This window comes from Cataglyphis hispanica, chromosome 9 (genome assembly GCF_021464435.1).
Source record: "Cataglyphis hispanica isolate Lineage 1 chromosome 9, ULB_Chis1_1.0, whole genome shotgun sequence".
In the NCBI taxonomy this organism is placed as follows: domain Eukaryota; kingdom Metazoa; phylum Arthropoda; class Insecta; order Hymenoptera; family Formicidae; genus Cataglyphis; species Cataglyphis hispanica.
The window spans coordinates 512928-537814 of record NC_065962.1 but is presented as its reverse complement, the minus strand read 5'-3'; the positions used below and the strand labels follow the sequence as shown (position 1 = coordinate 537814).

The 24887-nt window shown below is 39.1% G+C and overlaps 2 protein-coding genes across 2 annotated transcripts; both read left to right on the top strand.

The window, feature by feature from the left end:
• Positions 1-399: 399 nt before the first annotated feature.
• LOC126852138 (uncharacterized) lies at positions 400-4873 on the top strand. The gene is made up of 4 exons (XM_050596624.1): positions 400-1095; positions 1192-1728; positions 2343-3145; positions 4721-4873. Exons 1-4 carry the CDS (start codon positions 489-491, stop codon positions 4871-4873), a joined length of 2100 nt encoding a protein of 699 aa, XP_050452581.1. The 5' UTR covers positions 400-488.
• A 6331-nt stretch (positions 4874-11204) lies between these two features.
• LOC126852137 (uncharacterized) lies at positions 11205-12403 on the top strand. The gene is made up of 2 exons (XM_050596623.1): positions 11205-11583; positions 11661-12403. The coding sequence occupies exons 1-2, from the start codon at positions 11205-11207 to the stop codon at positions 12401-12403; spliced, it is 1122 nt and encodes a 373-aa protein (XP_050452580.1).
• The last annotated feature ends 12484 nt before the right edge of the window (positions 12404-24887 follow it).

Here is a 24887-nt window from a genome sequence, read left to right as displayed (position 1 = left end):
ATGGAAAATGGACCGAACAGACTGAACGCGACCTGTTGGAACAATCCCACAAGTCGCTACGTTAGGCGAATATTTCGCGTGGACGCAGCGGTGCGAAGAATTTATCAAACAGTTCGAAAAAAGTAGTCGTGCCAAGCGTCTGCGACTCTCGATCGGAGTTCGGCAATCTTTGGTGGCCAGAATCGCGCGACTCAAGGGTGTAAAGACTCGATTAGAAAAACAATTTATTCCAGTGTGGTGATTACAGTGACAATAACGCGAAAAGACACGTTTGGCAGGAAATCAATACCGCGTTCAAAAACCGCGTATTGACCGGTGCGGTGATTAACACAAACTATATCGAACCGCGTCAATTTCTCGAGGATGTCAAAGACATTGTGCTCGAACACGTGCAAAACGCGATAAAAAAACATTTTAATATAAAAGTGACTACTGTGTTCAACGGCGAGTTTGTGACAGGTGATAAGCGCGCAAATAAAAGCATTAATATGAAAAACTGTGAACTATTTCGCACATCAGATTTACACGACTGGTATGAGCGGCGCGTTATCGAGCCCACTCTAGCATCGCTCGAAGAATTTCAAGAACGTGACAGTGGGTGGGCTTTGTCGCGAATACTAGATTTGACAATTAATATAAATAAATATAATCCAATGCGTGCAGGATGTCACATAAAATTACCGCAAGAAATAATGAAGAAGAAAGCGGTAATAAACGTGCAATTTAACGACAATGCGTGTTTCGCATGGTCTGTGGTTGCTGCTCTATATCCAGTTGAAAGAAATTCAGAACGAGAATCATCGTATCCACATTATACGGCAGTGCTGAATCTCCAAGACATTGAGTTTCCAGTGACTGTGAATCAAATTAAAAAATTTGAACGTGCCAATGATATCTCCATAAATGTATATTGCCTCGAAGAAAAGAACATTGTCCCGATTCGACTGAGCGAGCTAAAGAGAGATAAACACATCAACTTGTTTTACGTGCAAGATCCACGGGACGACAACGTCGGACATTTTGCATGGATCAAGAATTTATCCCGGCTCGTGAGCTCGCAATTGAGCAAGAAAGAGCACAGAAAATATATTTGTGATCGATACGTATAATTAATAATAATAATAAAAAAATGCAATATATAAATTATATACAAAAGAAAAATTAATTAATTAATTATTTCTATTTCTGTTTACAGATGTTTACACTATTTTGAATCCAACAACAAGTTGCAGTCGCACACGATAGACTACCAACAAATGAACGAGTGCGCCATCCGGTTACCAAGCGAGAAGGATAAATGGCTCGAGTTCAACAATTACAACAGGAAAGAGCTGCTGCCTTTTGTCGTATACACCGACTTAGAGTGCATGCTGAAGAAGACTAACAATGATCCGATAATGTCTACATACACATTTCAACATCACGAGGTATTTAGCGTAGCTTATTATATACATTGCGCGTACGATGAAACATTATCCGCGTATTATTCTCGCCGTAATGTCGATTGTATCACGTGGTTTGTCGAAGAACTTAAAAATTTAGCGCACCGTGTAAAAAATATAATATCCGCGAATGTTCCTATGGTAACTCTCTCACACGAACAGTGTGAGACATTTCGCAGCGCGACGCATTGCCACATTTGCGAGAAACCATTCGCGCCGGACGATACACGAGTACGCGATCATTGTCATCTGACCGAGCGATACCGAGGTCCCGCGCATTCGAATTGTAATTTAAATTATAAAGACTCTTTTTACATTCCAATAGTTTTTCATAATTTATCCGGTTATGATTCACATTTTATTATCAGGGAAATAGCTACAGCTTTCGAAGGGAGAATTGACGTATTACCGATAACGAAAGAAAAATATATATCTTTTACAAAAAGTGTTAAACTTGCAGAAGAAAAAAATCATATCAAATTGCGTTTTATAGATTCATATAAATTTCTTTCGGCCAGCCTTGACAAATTGGCATCTTTTTTAAATAAAGACAAATTCAAAATTTTAAAATCAAAATTTCAAAATGAAGACAATTTCAATTTATTAACACGGAAGGGTATCTTTCCGTACGAATATATTGACTGCGTAGACAGGTTGAAAGATACGTGTTTACCACCGCGCGATTCATTTCACAATTCTTTAACCGGTGACACTGTATCCGAGAGCGATTACGCGCACGCCAAGACTGTCTGGAAGCGGTTCTCCATTCGAACGCTAGGCGAATACAGCGATCGTTATTTAAAAACAGATGTCTTGTTATTAGCAGATATTTTTGAAAATTTCGCGAAAGTTGCATTAAAAGTTATGGCCTCGACTCCGCGTATTATTACACTTTGCCAGGTTTCACATGGGATGCCATGTTGAAACATACAAAAATTAAATTCGAATTACTTACTGATATCGACATGGCTATGTTTATTGAACGTGGTATTCGCAGTGGTCTAAGTCAGTGCTCCGGCAGATACGCGCATGCTAATAACAAGTATATGCGGTCGTACGATCCATCGAAATCTTCATCGTATTTGATGTACTTTGATGTAAACAACTTATACGGATGGGCAATGTGTCAACCATTGCCTTATGCCGATTTTCGATGGGTCGATGACATCTCTGATTTTAACATTAGCGCGATCGCTTCCGATTCACCGATAGGTTATATTCTCGAGGTCGATCTAGAGTATCCGCAACATCTTCACAATGCGCACGCTGACCTACCGTTTTGCCCGATACGCGATAAACCTCCCGGTAAGCGGGAGGACAAGCTCCTCGCAACATTATATGATAAGAAGCGTTATGTCATACACTATCGCAACCTGCAACAGTGCACGCGTCATGGTCTTCGCGTCACAAAAATACATCGCGTATTACAATTCACTCAATCCGCATGGCTCCGCGATTACATCGAACTCAATACAAAATTTCGAACACTCGCGAGAAATGATTTCGAAAAAAATTTGTACAAATTAATGAATAACGCGGTATTCGGTAAAACTATGGAAAACGTGCGCAATCACGTTGATGTAAAATTATTAACAAAGTGGGACGGACGATATGGCGCGGAGGCTATGATCGCGAAACCAAATTTTCACAGCAGGATTATCTTTTCAGAAAATTTAGTCGCCGTTGAACTGCGCAAACTTGAGGTAAAATTTAATAAACCAATCTACGTCGGTATGTGCATACTTGATATATCGAAAGTGTGTTTGTATGAATTTCATCATGAATACATGCTACCGTTATATCATGAAAATTGTAAAGTACACCGATACAGATAATTTAATTTATTACATTAAATGCGACGATATATATGAGAATATGAAACGCGATATCGATGGATTCGATACGAGCGATTATCCGGCTAACAACGCGTACGATATACCGCTTGTAAATAAAAAAGTCCCGGGCTTGATGAAAATAATGGCGCGATCATGACCGAATTCGTTGGACTTAGAGCAAAAATGTACGCGTTACGAGTAGTTGGTAAAAAGTGTAACAAACTACCCTTCCCGACGCCACGGATCGGCTCGCCGGTTCCAGGATTCGATAGAAGGAAGAGACTCGGGCTCGCAAATCACACACTCGATTTGGCCAACAAATAATAAAGATTTATTCGTGCGAATACATGGTACAATAGAATTGGCCGACATACATAGGACTCGCGAATACAATTTGGGCACGGAGCCCGGGTTTCAAACGCTAGAATATGGCGGACTTAACTTAGGGAGCAAACAAATGGGATCGGCCCATAATAACAGAAGCGGTAAAATTAATATAAGAGGAATCGCTATACGAGAAAATAAGAGAACGGGATCGGTTAACAAAATCGGGGACGACCGCGGCGAACCCGTACTCTTAACGGAAAACCTTGCCAGGGCGTGACGTCTGAATCCGAGGATTTGCACCACTCGGCGGTCTATCCTGAAAAGGACTAGGGACCCGCCGGCGCGCTTGGCGACTTATCCTGAGAAGGACTGAGCGCCGGAGATGCTGTTCCTGGCGTCACGAGCGGGCACCGGCTCTCTACTTAATATAGGTGGCTTATGGACTACGCGTGGTATGTGCAAGCGACGCGGACGCGATGTCGAACGGACGGAGCTTAAGGCTCCCGATCGCGGACCACCGGTGATCGTCGCACGGTGGGCGAAGTCGCCGGTATAGCGAGGAGGCGACGAAGAGAGCACTCTTCGTCGCGGACAACGCCGGCCGTCGAGAGCACTCGTCCCCCGGGCCGGAGGTGATTGGTGTGAGGGAGAGCATTCCCTCGCACCGACGGGACTGGACGCCGAGAGCACTCGGCCGGAGACGAGAGCACTCGTCTCCTAGACCAGGTCGAAGGAACGGGAGAAGAATCGGTCAACTGGAGACTCAGAGAGCGTTCTGAGGCTTCGAGTGTCCCGAGGATCGGGACCAGGGAATGGTGCCGAGAGCCGTGTCGAGCCGGCTTATATACCCGGCCGGCTTCCCTTATTTAGACTCGCGCCGTCCTAGTGGGGGATCGCATGGCCCAGCGGCGGCTCATACGATGGGCTCGCTGCCTCGCAACGGCGCGGCTATGTGAAATTTTGTGGGGCGCTAAGCGCCGGCCTCTTCTGCGGACGGGTGGACGGTCCGCGAGGCTCTCGTAATGACACAGGTCGTTACAAAAGGATACAAAAAAGGTTAATGACGTCAAGAGTAATGTAGTTGCGCGTACTATAACTTTTGATGATTACACGCAGTACCTTCACGAAGAGATTGAAATGACTCGACAGCAATCATGTATAAGGTCAAAATTGCATGAAGTATATACCATTCGTGAGACAAAAATTGCTCTAAGTCCATACGATGACAAGCGGTATATCGTACCTGACTCGACCAATTTGTTACCATGAAGACATTACCGAATATCATTATAATGTAGCATAATGTAATATAGTGCATGCGCGTGTGTGTGTGTGTGTGTGTGTGTATGTATGTAACACAATGTATTATACTATTGACTATCGAAGCAGGAAAATAAAAGAAATATACTTTTATCTTTATTTTTCTTTTATATTTTATATTTTATATGCTGTATATATCTTACATATATTTTTACATATTTCAGATTTTATATGTATCATATTTCATTTTTTTTATATGTTAGAATAAAATGCAGTTTGTATTAATTAAATGACATTGTCCTTGTGTATCCAAGATTTATGCGATCCATCGAATCCCAACCATTTTACGTAAATCTCGTCACCCCTCCTGCGCAGTACTTTCTCCACGAGGTACACGTCCGGATAATTCGCGCGACGCAACTCGTACTCGTAGAACGCTCCAGCGATGGATTTTCCGCGATAGTCCTCGAGTAGATAGGTTACGGGATTAGTACGCTGCACTTTAACGATCTTAAACACCTCGGTGGTCCAATTCGGTGTATAACCCTTCTCGAAAATCATCTTGTATTTGCTAACGCGTATCGAGTCACCTATTTTGAACTTTGCAGGACCCGCTATCTTTATCGCGTTGTACACCGTAGCCAAGAGTCTTTCAGCGATCGCGGGGGTAACGTCGACGGGTCGCATACCGATCGTTCGATGCTTGCGCGCGTTGTAATCCGACACGAGTCGCGGCAATTCGTCCACCCATTTGTAAGTTCCGTTGAGCGTAAACATCTTCCACATATCATTTTTCAGCGTGCGATTAAATCGTTCGACGACCAATGGTCTTCAACACTGAATACGTGGAATAATGATTGATGTCGTGTTTCTTCATGAGGCGTTGCACGTCGGTATTGTAAAATTCTTTCCCCATATCAGTTTGCATGTTTCTCGGACATTTTTTATTATCTCAAATTATTTCAGCGATAGCATCAACCGTCTCGCTTCCACCTTTACTCTTGAGCGGCACAGACCACACGTATTTGCTTAGCATCGAAGATGGTAAGTATGTAGTGATGGCCTTTGTTGAAAAACAAGTACGGACGCAACTCGACGATGTCATCTTGCCACAGATCGTCGTAACCCCGCACTATGACGCGTCTTCGGGGAAAATTTCTTCTCGCTGGAGCATGCAGTTCCTCGACGAGTCGTAGCTTCTCGATATTTTTATCGGATTTTAACATGTAATGTAATTTAACGATGCGATTGGTGTCTTGGCGCGTAATATATGTGAAGAAATTACATTATCATTTATATCTGAAATTTTTTTTTAACCATTCAATAGCTGTTTATTTTCGTTTCAATAGCGGTTCTTTATCCTCCGTATGTCGATAGTAGTCCGTTAGCCGTTCATAGCCGTTTCTGAGTCATTCCTGAGCAGTTTGAGCCGTTTCTGAGCCGTTTAACAACGATTCAACAGCCATTCCTAAACCATTCGTTGCTGTTCGTTGCCGTCCGTCGTGGTCAATCGTTCATAGCTGATCTTGAACCGGTTGTTGCTGTCCATTGTTTGTTGATGTTTTGTTGGTGTTTTATTCAATGACATTTGTTAGCGTTTCGTTGATGTTTCATCGTCGTTTGTTGATGTTTCATTGACGTTTTGACTACTTGTTTCTGATCTAGCGATATTCGCACGCCGAAGCTCATTTATTACAATTTGAAATGCTCGCACGTCTTTCTCGAACGCAGCAAGCTTCTCGTCTGACTCTTTCTGTTGATTCTTCAACGTTTTAACACACTGATCCACGTATAGTTTGTTGACGGCGTCGGTATCGGCTTCAGGTTGCGCTACACGGCGAATCTTGCGCGACCTCGCGTCATAGTCCGTAGCGATGCGACATAGAGCGTTTTCGCGCACGTAACTTTTCAGCACTCTATGATCAGTTCGTATGTACTCTATGTATCATTTCGCTGTTCAAATAATCCAAATTTGTTGATATGCATATCGATGCGAGTGATACCAATCGATTGATTAGTTGTATCGAGACACAGTTTAATTTATAATAATGCCGGCTTCGCGAAGTTCTTCGATGATCGACAGGATTTCGTTATCGTGACTGTTGTGACCCGCTTGGCACGAAGCGTCGAGCAATCGTAGACGATTCACCAACTCGTTGGGATCGTCCCAGTGCACGTAATCAATCTTATTGTCGGTTAGCGACATCGCTCGAGGCATAAATACTCCTTTTCCAGATTTTTCCTTTCTCGGTTAGATCAACATCAACGGTACGATTATTTCTTTGTACTTGTATCCTCTGTTACCCGTATTCGATCATGTGCATCGTGATTGTCTTTATGCGCGCTCGTTGTCAACAGCATGCTCTTATATGTTTGCTTATCATCCTCTGTATAGATGACGTCATTAGGGGTTCTCTTGAAGATCAACGTGTAAAGACCAGGTGTACCGGCGTATCGTACACCTGATCGATAATTATGCTATCCGCATTGTCCACGTCAAAATGTTTATTACCGAACATCATTCCATCCTGATCGAGATAAACACCAAACACGTTATCTATACCACTATTTTGATCACCGCTCAGGACAGGCCAGATATACTTTTGATCCAATGGACCTAACTGATCTCGCAACATTTCTTGACCTTCCGGCGTTTGCAATTGATTTCGAACGGACGTTACGAGCGAATCATCCGTGGTTTCGAAAACATCCTCGCGAGCAAGTAATTCAGGCATCGTAGGTACGATTCTCGTTGTTACGGACGGTGTAGAGGTTATCGGCGGTTCGTCCGGTGAAGCGACCAATCGTTTCGATTTATGCGGTGTCGCTGAGTGATTCGACCAGACGTCAGACTGTTTTTCTCTCTTTTTCGGTGTTGCATCCTTCTCACGCTTCCGGATGATTAACGGTTCGATTTCCGCGTCGATGTTACTTCCCGGCTCGTTCTTTACCACGATCGAACTAGAGTTGTCGACAATCTTTTGTAGTGGTCCGATGAGAGGTCTAAAGTGTCTGTCTAATACGATATCCTCCTCGATTTTACCGGTCTTCAAAGCGCGATGTTTCTTGCGAATCGATTCGCTCGTTTTCGCAATTTTCCTCGCAATCTTCTCGCGCTCATGAATACCCTCGCTGTCAGCCATGTCAATAGAGTGTCAATTTCTTTACGTTTCACCACGATGTATCAGCAACGACTAATCTTTGCGGTATCGCGAACACGTTAAATCCTTTTCTATACCGACCATCGTTGAGCGAACTGTCTTTGTCTATCACTACAAATCCATACTTGTGCTGCCAACAATCGCGACATAATGCGCAAAATTCATCATAAGACATATCGGTATTCACGTGATCGTTATACACATGTTTCAGGTTGGTACCATCCTGCTTGAACAGAATCAGTAGGTTCGCATTGTCACGTATCAGATGTTTAGGTATTCTCGCGTACGTCTGACAGAGATAAAAGCAGTCGACGCTCGAGTGCCGACCCATTGAAAAGTACTCTCTCACCGCATCTTGCTTATCACATGCCACGTCATCGAACACGAAGATCGAGTTTGGACGCGCCTCGCTCGATGGAATAACGTCACTGTTGTTGGAAAATGTAAAATAACCAATTTCGTCGATTGATGTCAATAAATTCTCCAGATATCGATATTTCGGCTGTTGAAGCGATTTTGAGTACACGTACACGTTCTCGAAACGTACACCGTGTGGACTTTCTATCAAACTTATCAACACGTTGGTTTTACCGCAATTCGAAGGACCGCAAATGATACCGCGTATAGTAGTCGGTAACATCGTACCATGCATGCACATCTCCGCGTTGTCCCCCATCGACCGTAATTTGTCGTCACAATTCGTCACTTTGATTATCGCCAACGTTTGTCGCACGAATTTCATTTTCACACTATCGAATGAGATGGCAGTTGGATCGAACGTCTATTTATAGATGTGCGGAATCACGAATCGCTCAGTAGCGATAATGTTCATCCTGCTATCGAGACCTTCCGATATTTGCAATTTGAGCGCCGAACAGTTACAGTTTGTACCGAAAGTCGTTTTGCTGCGAATGTGCGGTGATCATATCCATTATCTGTGGGACAAGCTTCCGGAACATATAAAGGCGAATTTTGAGATTCAACAATATCGTCGCTGTTACGAACATTACAATCAACTGTGGCAACAAACGCACATCGGGCCAGCGCCGTTGAGAAAAGATTGCAGCGAATGTCAACGAAAATAGGTAGAGGCCTATTAAATTGCGCGATAAACGCATTTCCTATCGAATTACATATTCCTGGCTATCAATTTTGCGGCCCGGGTACTCATTTGGAAAAACGATTGGCGAGAGACGATCAGGGTATAAATCCATTGGACGCGGCGTGCCGCGAGCACGACGTTGCGTATTCTCGGAACACCGATCTTACCGAGAGACACGCAGCTGACAGGATACTCGCTAAGAGAGCGCAAAAACGCATCGTCGCGAAAGATTCGACTCTGGGTGAGAGCAGCAGCTATAGCTGTTTGGGCAGCGATGAAGGCCAAGACAAAGATCGGTATGAAGACGAAGACGAAGACGAAGACGAAGAAAAAGATGGCGAAGAAACGGATACTTCCAACAGCGAAACGAGGCGGTGTATTATATATTGCCGATTATACCGATATTGGGCGTGCTCGGATCCTTGATCGGTGGAGCAGCCGGTGTGGCAAAAGCGGTGAACGATAGCAAAGCCGCGCGGTATCAGCTGGAGGAGCTGCAACGCCACAATCGCGCGATGGAAGGTCATGGGCTTTATCTCGCTCCGTACAAATATGGACAGGGATTGTAATTCAGCCCGTACAAACGTGGACAGGGCGTGGTAACGAAGAAAAAAAAAACGTCAAAGAGATGTTAAATATGCCTACGGGTGTGACAACGAACATACAATTAGAACAACTAGCAAAACGTATGCGTATACCATTCTTTAGAGGTGTTTTTATGCGTGATTCTTTACCAATCGGTGGTATATGTCGAAACGAGAGTGGCATCGTGAATTTGAATAACACCAAAGGATCAGGTACTCATTGGGTGGCCTACGCAAAGAGGGAAAATCGCGTTATATATTTCGACAGTTTTGGTAATCTTCGACCACCGAATGAATTGGTGCGATATTTCGGGCGGAACGTGACGAATATACAATACAATTACACGCCTGTTCAAACTTATGATCAGAGTATCTGCGGACAATTGTGTCTGCAGTTTTTTTATACTGTCGACGACGATCGGTGTGAATTTAAAGCCTGACGATGCACCATTAAGACTCAGTATTCGTTAAACAGTTTTCCCGACATGTCTATGACATTCACGCTGACTGGGAAGAGTAGCGTCCTCGCGGCACACTACCATCCAGCCATAGATTTGAGCGATGGTGACTATGAGCTTGGTCTAACAAATTTTGAGACTTATCATACGATGCCGAACGTAAATTCCTCGAATAATAAATTTTATTTCGATGAAAATGACACGGAAATTACGATTCCCGAAGGATCGTATGAGATACATGCCATACATGAATTTTTGAAACGTGCAATTTTACGGAAACGTCCGCGACGCGTGGTTCGTTTCAGCAATCGTATCGATAAACGCGGTGATATCCCAGGAGAGGAGACCGTTCGAGCGATCGGTGACGAGGACGAAACTTTAGAATACCCGATAATGCTCCGTGCCAATTATAATACGATGAATAGCGAGATCAGATGCGCTTTCAGAATAAACTTTAACAAACCCAACAACATTGGCCCACTGCTGGGATTCTCGAACCGCATATTGCAGCCGAAACAGTGGCACCAATCGGACGTACCGATTAATATCATCAACGTAAACATTATCCGCATTGAGTGTAACGTGACCGCGGGTGCATACAGTAACGACAAACGCGTTCATACGATACATGAATTTTCGCCGAGCGTGCCACCAGGATATAAGATATCGGAAACGCCTGCGCAGATCATTTACCTGCCGATCATCGCGCGGAGCATTACGGATCTAACGATACGCGTCGCGGATCAAGACGGACGATTGCTCAATTTTCGAGGAGAAGAGATCACCATCAGATTGCACGTACGACGGCGACGAAATTAGCGTGCGATACATGAGATGCTCGTGTTGAACGACTCGAAGAAGAACGCGAGAGATAATAATATCTTTACGGTATCGATTGATGATATCATCCGATCATCATCATCATCATCATCATCACCATTAAGTTGCGCTAAAAAGACGAGAAAGAAACTCAGCATATCGAACATTGAATTTTTACAATCTTTGGGCTTTGCGGTGCGAAATATCTGAGAAAATATGACCGACATCCTTAACATTGGAGGCGAGCCGGTCTTTGACGATCGTATCGTCAAGATTGAGACTCACACGTACAATCCGTACGCCAATACAACGTTTGAACACAGCGACGAAATACGAATACCCATACAACAACAGGATCTGTACACATTGCCGTATGAGAGTTTTCTATACATCGAGGGAAAACTAACGATAAACAAACCAGCTGAAGGATCTAATGTGACCCTGGGAAATAATTGCATCGCGTTCATGTTTGATGAGATTCGATACGAACTCGATGGTGTGGAGATTGATCGTAACAGAAATGTGGGAATAACTAGCACACTCAAGAATTATGTAACGATATCATCCGATAGAACCGTGATTATGAGGAATGCCGGTTGGGATGCACAGACTAATGCGAATGGATACTTTAATTTTGCGTACCACTTTACATGTTATTGGGATTTTGCGAAGATTACAAACGCGTGGTGATTAATGCTCGTCATGAGTTGATTTTAATACGATCACGCAACGACAACAATTGTCTGATTGGGAATTTGGCGTTGGAGCCTGTGATTAACATATTCAAGATACAATGGCGAATGCCACACGTTATATTGAACGAGGTCAACAAGTTGTCAATGCTGCGCGCCTTGGAAAGCGGGCGATATCTCAGCATGGGTTTTCGCTCGTGGGATCTGTACGAGTTTCCGCTGTTGCAGCATACAACCAAACATTCGTGGGCCATTAAGACCGCGACTCAGCTGGAGAAGCCGAGATACGTTGTCTTCGCTCTACAGACAGGTCGGAAAAACGTCATGTCTGAGGATACGAGTCGATTCGACGACTGCAAATTGAACAACGTGAAACTCTATCTGAACTCGGAATGTTATCCGTACGACGATATGAATTTGGATTTCGATAAAAACAGATGGTCGATTTTGTACGACACGTATCAGCGTTTCTGCAAAAATTATTATGGATACGAGTATCTCGAGCCGAGTCTCACCGTCACGCAGTTTTTACGCAACGGTCCGTTCATGATTATCGATTGCTCTCGACAAAACGAATCGGTCAAGAGCGCAACTGTGGATGTGAGATTGGAATTTGAGTGTAAGGAGAACGTACCGATGAATACCACTGCATACTGTCTCATCATACATGATCGCGTGATTCAATACAACCCGTTGACCAACGTTGTGCGCAAAATCACCTAAGTGTGGGGGCATAAGATGATATAAAACTTATAATGCATTAGAATCAATCGCAGTTTTCTTCTCGGCGTGCTGATATGAAAAACATTATGTCCGTACCAACGTTCGTGGACTTGCAAGGATTCCTCGTCGGGATGAAATTTGTCGTAAAGGAGGTGGCGGTGCTGAGAAAGGGGACCATTCTGGCGCATTATATTTTTACATGTCCTATGCCATGGAATCTTCTCACAAGATCCGACAAGTCATGTGCTTCCTGGCTGATTGCGAATCACCATGGATTACGATGGGAAGACGGAAACGTGTCGTACAGCATGGCTAAATGTTTGATTACATCGGCCGTGCTTGGCACAGAAGAGGATGACGAGACGCCAACTCTCGTATACGTCAAGGGATGTCAGAAACGCGAATGGCTAGTGGATTTGCTTGAGAATTATGCGAGAGAAAACCTGATTATCGAGACTTTGGATGCTGATTATGAAGATATTGAATCTTTAAATAATCTAGATGTTAATAATACTATAAGATGTGGAAAACATGTTAAGAATTGCGCATTACAGAATGTATTAAAAATATTTAACTGGTGGACGCAACATCAAAAATAATTGCGATATTTTGAAAAATAAAAATATGTAAACATTTATATGTTTTATCTCTTCTTTTCCCCATTTTTTTCCTCGCGAGTCGTTTCTAAGAATTCTTTTCAATTGGCTATTTCTCCCTTCTCTTCATTTTCTGAGCCATTGGCTGTCTTTTCCTTCTCATATTCAAATTTTAAGGCATTAATCTCCACATCATACTTTTAAAAAATAAACGTATACTCAGTTTTATATGATCAGTGTCACGTCAACCGCTCTACTTTTCATAACCGAGAGACAAAATGTACTCCGCTGAAAAAGGCAGCAATGGTAATAAATGCTCCGCTGAAGGAACAGCAATGTTAAACGCATGAATTATTATGTTCCTCGAGATGAAATTAAGTCGTACAAGAAACCGCTTCATTCGTAAGTATCACAAAATGTTTCATATATCTTCTATATATGTTTTTTCCATACTTTTCCATATTTAATTGTATTCCTTTTTCAGACGTGATAATCCTCGTTGTAAACCACGAATTTTGCTACGCAAATTTGCATTGACGCGCACGGCGTATAAATACTTGGACATTGGAATCAGCGTGGGACCTAAGTCCTTTGTGGAATTACATCTTGACGATATCCGAGGAAATCACATAATATTACCTCATGAAACATGGGAAATATTCACCAAAAGACGTGTCGATATTGAGCGATTCCTGCAGTCGAATACACCTTCTTCGCTAAGAATTGAATATCTAGTAATGGAACATGTTAAAATACATGATGCAAGTGTTGTTAAACTTACAGTAGGCGATTCTTACTTATACATGAAACCAGCAACTATATTATTTTTATTCGAACTTTAGCATTGCGTAAATCACGAATATTTAAAATTGTATGAGAATACAGAAGACGTAAATGCGAGTTTTGATCAATTTGTTCGGTGTTTGCAAAGTAATATGCCTAGTGCCATGAGAGAAGATGCAATCAAAATTTTGCGCGATGTTTGTGATAAAACATCTATTATAGATTGCGAATTAGTAGCTTATGCTGTGGATAAACTTTTGTGTGAAACCTTGAAACGAGGTGATGTATGGTAATATAAATAAATGTGTTAAAAGAAAATGAAAAAAATGATTATCTATTTTTTTCGCTTCCCTTCCTTACATGTAAGATAGATATGTGATAAGATAAGTAACCGCGGCGCGATCGGTAGACGAAGAATAGCGCGATGTGTTTGTGTGGACGTAAGAGAGATAGCATTTGCATGCATAGTGGGATAGGGATAGGGCGAGACATCTGTAATGTGTGGGAAAAGAATAGCACAAGGCGTTCACGTGGACGTGTGAGAAAGATACAGCTAATAAGATTCTCAATATGTGAGAGAAGGATAGCGTGAGGCGTTCGTAATGCGATGCGATAAAGAGGGATAGCGCGAGGCATTTGTAAAGCGATGCGTTAGAGAGAGATAGCGCAAGGCGTTCGTAAGGTGGTGCGTTAGAGAGAGATAGCGTTCCCGTGAGAGAAGGATAGCGCGTTTGTAAGACGGTGCGATAAAGAGGGATAGCGCTAATGATTGCTTGCACGTGAAAAATTTTATTAATATTAAAAAAGTATTAATTATTTCTACATCTCTTTCTTTCCTTTTCTCGTCTTTTGTTCACATCTGCGCCGACGGTTCTTCCTAGAAAAAATTCTCAACGTTCAGACCGCACGTGTAATATACGCTATTTGTTTATAATGTTTATAAAGCAGTCGGACATCGGCGCTTGCCTTTTTATATATGCACTGGTTTAAACATGTCCCGCTCCTGCGATACCACTCAAAATATTCCGTTCACATCGAACATGCAATAGATGCTATTTGTTGATAATAAATATTGCAGCTGGACATCGGCGCTCAACGATTCTTTCCAAAAAAGGGGTTTTGTTAGAAGTTTTATCTTGTCATTTGCGGCCGGATCAGCGGCCAGACATCCGGCGCTCGTCTTTGTATATATGCACCGGTCATAAATATGTCCGCTCCCCATCCCCTGCCCGCGCGACGTCAGACCCACCCGCACAATCAAGTTCCCCGCGCGGTTTCCCCTCGCCTCGCACACCGTTCGGTGGACCGGAGTTAAAACTGGCCTAATATTCCTACTATCTATACAAAACGTTTATTTTTTATTAAACATTTCTTCTACTTATCAAGCTCCTTACTATACAATAGAATATGGGCTCAAATATCCTCTCTGCATTATAAAAAAAATAGTTGAAAGAGATAATAAATAGATCATGTATGGACCCTCAGTCATCATTGTACGCGAGAAATAAACGTTATGCGAAAATAATACAATAAAAAAATGTCAGAATATTTTAAAATGTTACAAAACTCAATGAAACGAAATAGTAGAAGTTTCAAATGAAATCACTGTCATGTATGGCCTAAAAGATGTGAACAAGTAAAAACAACAGAAAATAATTTAAAGAAGCGAAGAAATGGCTACATAATAACGTAAAAGGGATATTTCTTGATTTCATCGTCAATTGAATATATGCAGCTGGAATCTCTGTTAATTTGCACTACTGAAAAATATTAGATAAATTGTGTCGTATTTATAAGCAAACATACGACACTAAAAAATATTGCATTTTTATTCTTATTGTTAGTTATATTTAGTTTTTATTGTATGTTAATCATGCTTATTTGTTGATATTTTTTGTTTGCGCACACTGTTTTTTTCATCTTCCATCTATATTTTATGTGCTATGCACACAAAAAATTAGATTTGAATAGAACTTTTTCATGGCGAGGATACAAGCAGAGGAATAGATCTTTTTCCCGGTCCACGCATGTAATTTGCAAGAAATTAGACTAATAATTATATGTCGTTTTCCGCGTACCTAAGTTAGAAGTTTGCTTTCCTCTATATGTAATTCTCATTTCGTTAAAATGTTGCAATTTATGTGAAATTATACAATTATAATATCAAAAGTATTACATTTTTAAATATAATATGTCAAGATCAAAATTATTAAAGCTGATGATCAAATTATTTACGTACATTACACTTTATTATTTTTAAGTTTAAAAAGTATAAAATTGAAGTGATATAGAATAAATATCCCAATAACTGTCAATATAACTGACCTATAACTGTCGTTTTATTTTATTTGATAAAAAATAAATTTGTAAACAAACATATCCAAAGAAAATTTTATTATTAAATCAATCTTTTAATTTATAAAAGAAACAAAGAAATAACATCTATTTGTTTTTACTTAAGCCTAACGCCCACGATACTTGTTTTCTCGCTGAATATTTTTGCCTGATTGCCGTGCAGGTTCTGCCGTTTGAAGTTGTGCCGGTAGTGCTGCTGTACAGGGTTTGCGGCTTACAGCGCTTGCTAAAAGATGCTGCTGACAAGTTAAACATGAATGCTGTTGTGCTGGAGATTATTTTTCGAAGACAGTATGCAATTGCTATGTTTTTGCTTGTAAACTCGATGAGAAAAAATGAAAGAAAATCGAAATGTAGGATATAGAGTCGACCTTTGTTATTGCAGCGAAACATGGGTCAAAGTGTTTTAATTATGTTATTCGATGAACTAGGATACATAATTTTTGAAATTTACATTCTCTTTTCTCACATACTTATCATTATTGATTTTCTCTTTTGTTCATATCAGCAGTCCTGAAAATCCTACATCATTTTCGAATTATACGAATAAAAAAAAATGTTTTGAACGATTTGTTGCTTTTCATCACTTCGCATATCCAGAAGCAGAATATACATTCTACTGAATATACGTACTGTAATGAGGGAAGCAATTTCACCTAGAGACAGATTAAGTGCAACACTTCGCTATTTAGCAACTGGTAATATATTTCAAGACCTTACATATTCACACGTATTGCTCCAAATACACTTTCACAAATTGTGCATGAAACTACGGGCTATAATTAAAGTACTTGAAAAGAAAGTTATAGTGTTTCCCTCAACAGCTGAAGAATGGAAATTTATAACTGATATATATCAAACTAACTGGCAGTTCTCATTATATAGATGCTCTAGATAGTAAATACATTGTCTTTGGACCTGCAAGAAAAGAAAAATCAATTTACCGTAATTATGGGAGATAATAATATTGTTTTTCTTGCCTTTGTTAATGTCGAATATAAATATAAAATTTATTTTTGTGAATATTAGCCGAAATGGGCAAATGCATAATTTAGCTGTATTTAGAGACAGTCCGGGGATAAAATTAAATATTGATTCTTTAAATGTACTTACCTCAAACAACCTGCCTGGATTTTCCCTTAGGATGCCCTACGTAATTGTAGGTGATGATGCATTCCCATTTAAACAAAAATTTATTAAAACCTTATCCAAATCGCAAATTATTCTGAGAGAGAAGAGGATTTTCAATTATAGGTTGAGTAAGGCAAGGAGAGTAATGGAAAATGCATTTGGAATACTCGCTAACAGATTTCTTGTGCTTTCAAATTATATATCATTATCAGTGAAAAAAGTTGAAACTATAACATACGCATGCATTCTTCTCCACAATTTCCTTTTATCAAAATGTCAATGGTATATTTCTTCTGAGTATAGAAATTCTGAGATTTCTCTAGACTTCTAGATTCTAGTCTTGTAAGCATTTTACAACAGGAAATTGTTGCACTGATTACGTGTGATGCGTGATAAATTTAATGAATATTTTAACACTGTTGGAGTTGTAAACTGGCAGTGTAATGCAATTGCAAAAAAAAATATTTAGGCTTACATTATTAAAAAAACTTTTTAGACTTGTTTAGACTTATTTAGATTATTAAAAAAGCTTTTTAAATTATTCAAATAAAAATTGTATTAAAAATTTGCTGCATTAACTCTATTATATTGAAACTAAAAATTCTGTAAAATGAAAGATTAAGAGAAATGAGCAAAAAACTTAATATGCAGGGTGTTCCATAATAACCATATCACCTCTCATGTGCAGGAAGAACAAGTGAAACCGAAAAGAAAAGTCCTTTATCCTTTTTTTTCTATGACGCTTAATAAAGGAATTATTATTGAATAAAGTCTGGCCAATCAATGCCGACTTTTATCCGGACGCATATCAGTGTCACACACTTGATAGTGATGCGCCAACGTAACAACTGAACGATCTCACACACTACCAGGCGCGCGGCCCATCGACGTGAGCTTGGTTAAAGATCAGCAAAGATAGGCCAAACTTTATTGAGAGGTAATATGGTTATTATGGCATACCCTGTATATTACAATAATTTAATATATTATTTAAAAAGATATTATTGCTACTCTAGAAATAGATTTATATTGAAGAAATACAATTTTTGGTCATTTATTCATAACTATTATTTATAATATAATAACTTATTTCTAGAGCATAACAAAATATAACAAAAATAAATAAACAGAAATAAATAGTTATTAGCCATATATTAAGAACTTTTTCGTTGCAAGTTCTGTTCGAGCATTTATACATATGAATACATGTATGAATACATGTATTCAAACGTATAAATCCAGGTCTCATTTTGGAAATTGCGCAGTATAGTTTCGAAAAATATTAAAAACCCATCAATAGGGTCTGAAGAGCTATCGTTCTTTGCTACTACTTTAGGTTATCATAATGAATTAGCCAAAAATTGCACAATTGCCTCTGCATAAACATCGCCACTTTATTGCGTTACATTTTCTTTGGGCTTTGGAATGAGAAAGAGCATTCAGTGGAAACTTCTGAGGATTACGATATTGCAGGATTAGCAGATGGGGAAAAACGAATTGGATCTGGGGATCAATGTAATTTTGTCAATCCATCCAATGACGTTACAGTCCAAATCGGGCTCGGGCCTCCTCAATTGTTTGCCTCCACAAATCCCTATCTCCTGCCATCAGTCCTCCAATCACCTCTTTGCAGAAGCGTGTGAAAACTGTCCACTGTATATGAAATCTACCCAATGCCCGCGAAGCTTATCAACCGCCGGCCCTCCATTCAGTCCTTCAGAAACTTCTTGAGTATCCAATTTACCCCCATTTTTCTTACATGTCCTGCCCATTATACCTGCCCACAGTTTCCTGAATTTTATTTGTGTTGAGATGGACAGGTCGTCGTACAGTTCATACAATTCTGCATTGTATCTTATTTTCCATCTGTCTTCTATTCTTATCAGACCAAAAATTCTCCTAAGGATTCTTCGCTCGAATTTGTCCAGCATTTTCTCACTAGTCTTAGTAAACGTCCGGGTTTGTATTCATACTATAATATTGCTCTTATTATTGTTTTTTAAATTTTTAATTTTATCTTCCTATGTACAATCCTGGACCTCATTACAGGCAGCAGCGAGTAATAGGTTCTATTGGCTAATAATATTCTTCTCTTAATTTCCGTCTCTTCTTCCAGAGTGTTCCTTATGTTTGCCTCTATGTAGGTGATGTTAACTACTTCTAAATTGTGTTCTCTAATCTTCTGCTGTCTGTCGTGCCTTGCTGGTCTTCTTTTCTGCTGCAGTATTTTGGCTTTTGATTTGTTTATCGCTAAACCTCTTTTTTGCCATTTCGTTGATATCAGCATATATCTGTTTCCGAGAAAGATCGAAAGAATATATTTATATCATCCGCATATCCTATGATTTGTGTGGATCTATTTATCAGCATTGCTCTTGTGTCTACGTCTAATTGTCTGATGACGTATTCTGCCAGATTTAATAACATCAGAGCTAGCCCATCTTCTTGTTTTAAATCCTATTTAGTGTTGAAACTATCTGACTTTGTTAACCATCATCGTTCTTCTTACCAATCTTACTAATTTGGTTGGGATTTTGAATCATTGTTTTGAAGCATCTCTTTATCAATATGTGTATGCCTGTTTGAAGTCCACAAAAATCTGATGCATCCACGTTGAATTTTCAGCATTCAGCCAATATCTATTTTACCGTGAAAAGCTGATCTATGGTAGATCTGCCTACTCTAAAGCTCTGATACTCTGCAACTATTCCCTCTGTAAAAGGACTTATTCTTTTAACTAATATCTTTGTAAGCATAGTATACGACACGCATAGGAGTGAAATCCCTCTGTAATTCTCATATATTAGCTTATCCCTTTTCTTGCATATTGGACAGATGATGCTTCTCTTCCATTCCGTTGACAAGCTCTCCTTGATTCATACATCCTGCAGCAATCCTTGAAGTTCTCAGATGAGGAGTTTCCCGCCACTTTTCAGAATCTCCGCTGATATGTCATCTATTCTTGGAGCTTTGTTATTTTTTTAGCTCTTTTATTGCTAAACTGTTACCTTGGTCCACGATGGGGGAGGAGGTATATCTTTCTCTTCTAATTGCTCTGGTATATCATATTTCACTCTTATTTCTGTTTTGATTTAGCAATTTTTTTAAAGTAAGAAGCCCATCTTGATCTGATTTCCTATCTTTTGCCCTATCTTTTTCCTAGCTTTTAATATCTGTCCTTCTTTACCTTTGCAGAGATCTGTCCTCAGTTTATATCCTTTTCTTATGTTGTTGATAAATTTGTATGCCTTCCTTAGGTTGTTGTTCTTAAATTCTTTTTCTGCTTCCAAGAGTTGTTTGTTGCAATATGCCTTTTTTTCTGTCTACATATTTTACTGGCTACTTTCCTTTGTTTGCAATCGCTGTCCCATTTAATTTTGGTTGGTCTCGTGATATAGTCCTTGTATGCTTTTTTTTTCTTAGCGCTCGCATTCCTAGTCAAATCAATCTAACCTTTTCTGTTTGGTTTCCATCCCCAATCTTTCTTTCATTACTTCATGGATGATGTCTTTTATCCACTGCCACTTCTTGTCTACATCCTCGCGTCTTCTTGCTTTTGCTCGTAATCTAGTCATTGGTTAAAACTTTATCTTACCTCTGCAGCTATCTTTGTGTCATCCCTTAATTTCGTTATATCGTACTTTCTTGTCGGCTCATGCGTTTTCTTTTTGTTTTTATTTATCTTGCATCTAATTTTTGTCTTTAAATAATGGTCTGATCCATAATCCGTTCCCCTATAACTTCTCACGTCCAGTTTATTGGAGGCAAATCTTCTCTTTATTAAGACATGATCGATTTGATTTGTGATAAATCCGTCTGGGAATCTCCATGTGGCTTTATGTATGTCCCTGTGTAGGAAATATGTCGAGTTAATAACCAGGTTTCTGCTTGTTGCGAAGTCTATCAGACATTGACCATTCTTATTACTTTCTTGGTGCAGACTGTATCTCCCTATTGTACCTTTGTAGACATTTTTCTTGCCTATCTTCGCATTAATATCTCCTATATCATTTTGATGTCATTAGTGTCATATAGTCTTTCTAGCTTTAAGTAGAATTCTTCCTTTATCTTTTCGTCCTTGTTCTCCATTGGTGCATGTATGTTTATTATTCATATATTGAAGAAATTGTCTTAATTCTTATTGCACATATCTTTTCGTCCACGGCCTTAAACTGTGTTATTGTTTGTTTTATATCTTTGTTAATCACAAGGCCATTCCGAACTCTCTGTTTCCATTCTCCTTTCCACTTTTGAGAATTACATGGCACTTGAACTCCATTGTTTTCTTACCAAGTCATTTTATTTCCTGTATGGTTGCGATTCTAATTCTGTATTTACTTAGCTGATTTAAGAGTATTCGAAGAACTCCCATTTCATACATTGTTCTAACGTTCCATGATCCAAGCGAGTAATCGTTTAAGCGTTTTCGAGGTCCTTGCCGATAAGTTCGTCCAATCCAAGGCAACTCTTGAAGTATCGAAGCAATATGTGTTTTCCGATATTAGGTAGTACGTCTCTTCTGTTCCCCGTATTCCCCCAGAAATTATCGTTCCCTAGCTCCCACGGGGATTAACAGCACCACAACTTGACGGTGAGATAGGGTGAAGTACGAGAGGTGAGAGATGTCATTTCCGGGATCTACCATTCGATGTACTTCGTTACTTCTTTACGGTGTCAATGTAATTTTGTAATTTCACATAATTTTAATTTTTTACTTTTTATTTATCACTTCATTTTTTACTTATCCAGATATCAAAAACTTGTAAAACTTTTCATGCATAACGAAATTTGAGACGTAAAAGACAAAATACTGATATTTTGCAGACAAGTTTTACAAATTCTTGAAATATTTATAACATTTAAATATTTTAATTTTTTTATATTTTTGATAACTTACACTTATATCATAATGTTTTCATTTAAAATTTTCATTAAAATAAATATAAAGAAGTCGCTCTTGTCTCCTCGGGGAACATACCGTACAAAGTAAAAATTAAAGTAACATAATGATTCGGGTTACAATTCATCTATTCCTGAGGAGGTTTTAAATGAGTCATATTCCTCGTTTGCCACCTGAGGAAAAAGCATGGGTCGTTTCGATAATTAAGAACATTATACTCTTCTGTATCCGAGGCACGGAACATAGAAGTATCATCTTGCGAAATTTTAAAAAATCTGCGTATTCTTAAGTATTGTTTTATATTTCAAATTTACAACCAATTTAAGCGACAAGATTGGCCACACATTCGGTCAGTCAACGATTTACATCTTTTATTTAATTTGCAATCGTTATTCGTTTTTTCGTGTGTCTTAATTTATAATTTTATTTCAATATGACAATTTATATTAATATTTATCTTTTATCCTTTGATATTATTTCCATAATGTATTGTTTATAACTGCTTGCGACTTTGATACCGATACCGGAATGTTTATTTTAATTTAATTTAATTTTATTTTATTTTGTTGACTTTCACGCTGAAGAGGATCCAGAGAAAGGATCGAAACGTTCGTTTTGTAGCTCTGTACATATGTTCAATTATAACTAAATAAAGTATGCGTTCGTAACCAGTGCTGGCTCAAAATAGCTATTTTTCATATTAATTAGTATCAATCTTGAAAGTCCATACTCATAATTTAATTTGTTTTAAATATAAAGAAATTTAAAATACTACTAAAAAAGTAACTTAGTGTTTCTTAGCCACGCACACGTCGGTAAGTTGCACGCCTGACAGTGTACGTGAGCGCTCAACCATTATTATTTAGGCCATTATTATACATATATATTTAGGCGTGCGACTCACTGACATACGTCCGACTAAAGATCGGTGATGATTAGACAGACTTTACTCAATAATATCTCCTTCATTAAGCATTATGCAAAAGAAAGTTTCAGGACTTTTCGACTCAGTTTGACTCAATCTATCACCATCTTTCGTTTGGTCGCTTATTTGTCGGACACACTGTATATCTAAAATTAATAAAAGAAAAATTATATTTTATTTAATTTTTAATATATTGTAATATGTTGGAATTAGATTGGTTAATGTTCGTGTACTCACATTATCAGTCACAGTTCTATTCTTTTTGGATATTTTTACTTTAGAATTTTCAATATTACATTCTGATCTCAAATATGAAACTTTAAAGCACAATCTTTATCGGTCACATGTGATTTTAAAATACGCATGTCATCACCAATTCTTTTTAATGCCTCACTCCTCAAATGCTTATTGTCATAATAAGAAGAATTTACAGCATATAAGCAGGATTCTTCTTTATATGCATCAATTAAAATTATTATTTCTTCAAGTATTTCTTTGGATTTTCGCCATTTTTATATATATTTATACAAGGTATCTTGATTGATTGGATCATATATATATTTATACAGAGTATCTGATTGATTGGATTGGTTGGATCATATCCATCTTGCATTGACTGGCTGGATCATGTATTGATTTTGATTGACCAGATGTTAGTTTTTGTTTATCAAACTGATTCACATACAAAATGATCTTTATATGATCTTTAGGAGTCAATCTGACCCCACATATTACATGTGTTTTTAACGTAAAATTTCCTCCATTCATTTCCGATGTCACAAATGGATCATGCCATTTAAAAAACTAATGTTAACCTTGAAACCTTGAACAAAGTCATTTACGATAAGCGCATCATCGGATGTCCCCTTCAAAACCCGATAACTTTTATCTAAAACATTTTTTTATTCAACCACTTTCTGTGATGTTAATTGGAATGCACAATAAAAATAGGACTTCCTATATATATACATATATATATATATATATATATACAGGGTGTCTGATAATAATCGCCTCACCCGTAATGTGCAAGTAGAGCGGATTAAACCAAGCAGGAAAGTTCTTTATTATTTTTTTGTATAGCGTTTAATAAAAAAATTATTATTGAGTAAAGTTTAACCAAACATCGCCGATCTTTAACCTGGCGCACGATGAGCCGCGCTGTAACAATTGAACATTCACGCACACTATTAAGCGCGTAGCTCATCGACGTGCGTCCGGCTAAAAATCAGCAAAGAAAGAACAGTCTTGTAAAATATATCAAGTTATAACAGAAGACCGTGAGTATCTTATTCAGAGCGTGGATCCTAATTCTTTGTGCGTGCAAATCCCGAGCAATCTCTTCCTCAGCGGCTAGGGGCACAACATTAATTGGTGGCAGTGGTAGGATAACGCTAGCTCTGATAAGATTGACACGGCAAAGGCAAACTACGAAAAAGAAGAAAATTCCATGGAACCAGAACGTAAGATAGCAAGGAAAACTCCATCAAAGTCCGACAATCACTACCGAGACAAAAGGGAAAAAGTCCATCGAGAACTTTAAACCACCCGGTACATCGAGGCAACAACGATAAGCGCAACCTAAGAAGGCTCACTGACCTATCTCAACAACACGCGATGATCGACGCCCGACGACCGACGACAAATAATGCTGCTCATCATAATATTGTAAGTCGAACAATATAATAAATTGTAAGACGCGTGATTGTCGGAAAACGAAACGCGCAGCCAAAAAGCGAATAGATCATGGCTATTTAACGAACCAGCGAATAGAGCTATTAGAGATAGAGCGGT